Source organism: Chaetura pelagica, unplaced genomic scaffold (assembly GCF_000747805.2).
Source record: "Chaetura pelagica isolate M959 unplaced genomic scaffold, ChaPel_1.0 scaffold152, whole genome shotgun sequence".
Classification (NCBI taxonomy): domain Eukaryota; kingdom Metazoa; phylum Chordata; class Aves; order Apodiformes; family Apodidae; genus Chaetura; species Chaetura pelagica.
Genome location: NW_009952434.1, coordinates 1 through 3,801, shown reverse-complemented (window position 1 = coordinate 3,801; position 3,801 = coordinate 1). Strand labels below are relative to the sequence as shown.

General features: G+C 48.3%; 1 protein-coding gene across 1 annotated transcript in view; it reads left to right on the top strand.

The window, feature by feature from the left end:
- LOC104398249 (contactin-2-like) overlaps nucleotides 1–3,777 on the top strand; it is a gene marked incomplete at its 3' end in the record, with an annotated part of 11,975 nt that extends 8,198 nt beyond the window's left edge. Inside the window, exons 8-12 of the mRNA XM_010008310.1 lie at nucleotides 10–146; nucleotides 686–815; nucleotides 1,698–1,848; nucleotides 3,156–3,283; nucleotides 3,602–3,777. Coding sequence (XP_010006612.1) covers nucleotides 10–146; nucleotides 686–815; nucleotides 1,698–1,848; nucleotides 3,156–3,283; nucleotides 3,602–3,777 — 722 coding nt within the window. The remainder of the gene's footprint in view (nucleotides 1–9; nucleotides 147–685; nucleotides 816–1,697; nucleotides 1,849–3,155; nucleotides 3,284–3,601) is intronic.
- Between the last annotated feature and the right edge of the window lie 24 nt (nucleotides 3,778–3,801).

Here is a 3,801-nt window from a genome sequence, read left to right as displayed (position 1 = left end):
CCTGTGCAGCTCAGCCCGAGTGGCTGGAGGTGATCACGGACACGGAGGCTGACATCGGCTCCGCGCTGCGCTGGAGCTGCGCGGCCGCGGGCAAACCGCGCCCCAGCGTGCGGTGGCTGCGGGACGGGCAGCCCCTCAGCTCCCAGGTACCCAGCCCAGCTCTGACAGCCAGAGCAGCCCAGCCCAGGGCACAGCACAACCTGCAGGCCTCAACCCGCTGCTCCACAGCCAGACCCCTTCTTCTGCCTCGCTGCAAAAGCATCTCAACCCTCTCTTATCACCCCGCATCCCTGTTCCATGTGCCCCCCATGAGGCTGCAGAGCAATGCCACAGTCCTGACCCGCAGCAAGTCCCTTCCCCTGTCACTGCCATCCCAGCCACTGCTTCATGCAACCACAGGAACCCGCAGCCAGTTGTCAGGGCAGACAAACAGCACCTTCTAACTGTCTTTGTGTGACCTGCACGTTGCTGCTCGGGCCCTCAGAAGTCTCAGCAAACAGAGCACAGTGATGTGGGGTAGTGACTGGACACCCAGGAAAAAAATGCCCTGTGTTTTCTCCCATAGAAAACCAGGCTAGCTTCAAACTGACCAAGAGTCTGTAATGGAACTCAACCCTGCACACACCAGGCTTGAGTTCCATTGTACTTTTTCTCATCTAATGGGTTCATCCTCTTGTTTGCACAGAACCGCATCGAAGTGAGCGGTGGAGAGCTGAGATTTTCCAAGCTAGTCCTGGAGGACTCTGGCATGTATCAGTGTGTGGCTGAGAACAAGCATGGCACAGTTTATGCAAGTGCTGAATTAACAGTGCAAGGTAATCTCTCATTTCCCAGTGCTCTGCCTTTCAATGGGACACTGAAGCATTTTAGATCTCTTCCTAACATCCTCTGTTTGCAATCTCAGAGTAAGACAAGAGCAGACAAAAACTGCTTCACTCACCATTGAAATATAGTTACTGGTTCAACAAGACACTACAACCCTTTAAAATTGAAATCTTGGGTAAATTCAGTAATGTTGAAAGAGAACAAGGACATCTGTTCAGGTACAGAAAGTGTACAGGACAGGCAGCAGCAGCAGCTCTCTCTCACTGCACAGCTTATCTCCTCTGTTTTGGAGGAAAGTGTAAAATAAATGAGTTTAATCTCCAACCAGCCTGCTTTGAGGGATGGTGACTGGGACTGGAATGATGCCAGACTTGTTCCACATTAGTCTAAAAGCTTATCTCCTCATGGTCAGGAGATACCAGAGATAAATTAAAGGCCTCAAGCATTAACTGCTCAGCATTAACATGCTGCAACATGAGGGCAAAGATAAAACCCAATCCTGTCTCCGCAATTCCAGGAGGAGTTTTCAGCAAGCTGGATGTCTGCATTGGCAGCTTTGATCAGGATATCGAAGAGAACATCCTCTACATTTTCAAAAGCAGCTGTTCTTGTGTCTCTCAAAGACCTTGCACTTGTTAGGGTCACATCCCATTGCTCCATACGACGTGTGTCACGTAACACCTGCCTTGGCAGGGGTTGGAAACCCCCCTGGCAGCAGAGGAACCCCTCCATCCTGCTCACCAGATATTGCCATGCTTCTGTTACCAAGTCATCTAACAACAAATCAATACCCAGTTAGGTGGCAGATAAAAATGCTCCTGCAGCAGGGTTTTCTAATAATTGCTTAATCCTCTCTTTTTTCCCCCCTATAGCCTTAGCACCAGATTTTAGACTAAACCCAGTGAAGCGACTGATTCCTGCAGCTCGAAGTGGGAAGGTCATCATCCCATGCCAACCAAGGGCAGCACCAAAAGCCACTGTGCTCTGGACCAAAGGGACTGAGCTCCTGACCAACAATAGCAGGTAGCAGCACAGAGTCAGCTTCTACCTAGAAACCATACCTAAAATCACTTTTTTTTCTTTCCTTGCCAGAAGACTGGACTTGATGAGCCAAGTGTGCTGCTGCATCCCTGAACAGAAGCACTTTGTTATTCCTCTAGTTTCTTCCTTAGAAAACTCCTACTTGAAATCTGGGGTAAATTCAGTAATGTTGAAAGAGAACAAGGACATCTGTTCAGGTACAGAAAGTGTACAGGACAGGCAGCAGCAGCAGCTCTCTCTCACTGCACAGCTTATCTCCTCTGTTTTGGAGGAAAGTGTAAAATAAATGAGTTTAATCTCCAACCAGCCTGCTTTGAGGGATGGTGACTGGGACTGGAATGATGCCAGACTTGTTCCACATTAGTCTAAAAGCTTATCTCCTCATGGTCAGGAGATACCAGAGATAAATTAAAGGCCCCAAGCATTAACTGCTCAGCATTAACATGCTGCAACATGAGGGCAAAGATAAAACCCAATCCTGTCTCCGCAATTCCAGGAGGAGTTTTCAGCAAGCTGGATGTCTGCATTGGCAGCTTTGATCAGGATATCGAAGAGAACATCCTCTACATTTTCAAAAGCAGCTGTTCTTGTGTCTCTCAAAGACCTTGCACTTGTTAGGGTCACATCCCATTGCTCCATACGACGTGTGTCACGTAACACCTGCCTTGGCAGGGGTTGGAAACCCCCCTGGCAGCAGAGGAACCCCTCCATCCTGCTCACCAGATATTGCCATGCTTCTGTTACCAAGTCATCTAACAACAAATCAATACCCAGTTAGGTGGCAGATAAAAATGCTCCTGCAGCAGGGTTTTCTAATAATTGCTTAATCCTCTCTTTTTTCCCCCCTATAGCCTTAGCACCAGATTTTAGACTAAACCCAGTGAAGCGACTGATTCCTGCAGCTCGAAGTGGGAAGGTCATCATCCCATGCCAACCAAGGGCAGCACCAAAAGCCACTGTGCTCTGGACCAAAGGGACTGAGCTCCTGACCAACAATAGCAGGTAGCAGCACAGAGTCAGCTTCTACCTAGAAACCATACCTAAAATCACTTTTTTTCTTTCCTTGCCAGAAGACTGGACTTGATGAGCCAAGTGTGCTGCTGCATCCCTGAACAGAAGCACTTTGTTATTCCTCTAGTTTCTTCCTTAGAAAACTCCTACTTACCATTTTGCAGCCCTGTCTTTATCACCAGTTTCTCTAAAATCAGCAAGCGCTGGGAATTGTTGGGTGGACAGAGGGAAAAAAGACACTTCAACCTTCCTCTTGTATGCTTCTCCTTCCTATCCAGGGTGACTATTACCACAGATGGCACCTTGATCCTCCAGAATATCAGCAAGTCTGATGAGGGGAAGTACACCTGCTTTGCTGAGAACTTCATGGGCAAAGCCAACAGCACTGGAATCCTCTCTGTTCGAGGTAGAGGTGTTTGCCTTAATTTGGGGTCAATCAAGCAAGAATCATCTAAGAATGCCATGATGTGCTATTTCTCCTCTCTTAATACTCCCCAAAATAAATGCAAACCTTCTGACTGACCTACCAACAACAACCTGTCCTTGAGGAAACCATTTCCATTTTCTAACGACTGTAATCCCTCATTTTCCTTCCACAAAGCTCCAGCTGTTAGAGAGAGATGACAAGTTGGAAAGCATTAGTTGGGTTGGATGCTCTGCAGCATTAATATACATCTGGGACCTGGACATTTGCAGCTAACAGCTCCCTGCTCTCCCTCTGCAGATGCCACCAAGATCACATTGGCACCATCTAGTGCCGATATCAACGTCGGTGAAAACCTCACTCTACAATGTCACGCGTCCCACGATCCCACCATGGACCTGACCTTCACCTGGTCACTAGATGACTTCCCCATTGACTTTGACAAGTCCGAGGGGCACTACCAGCGTGCCAGCCTGGTGAGTACAAAGGGCAATTCCATG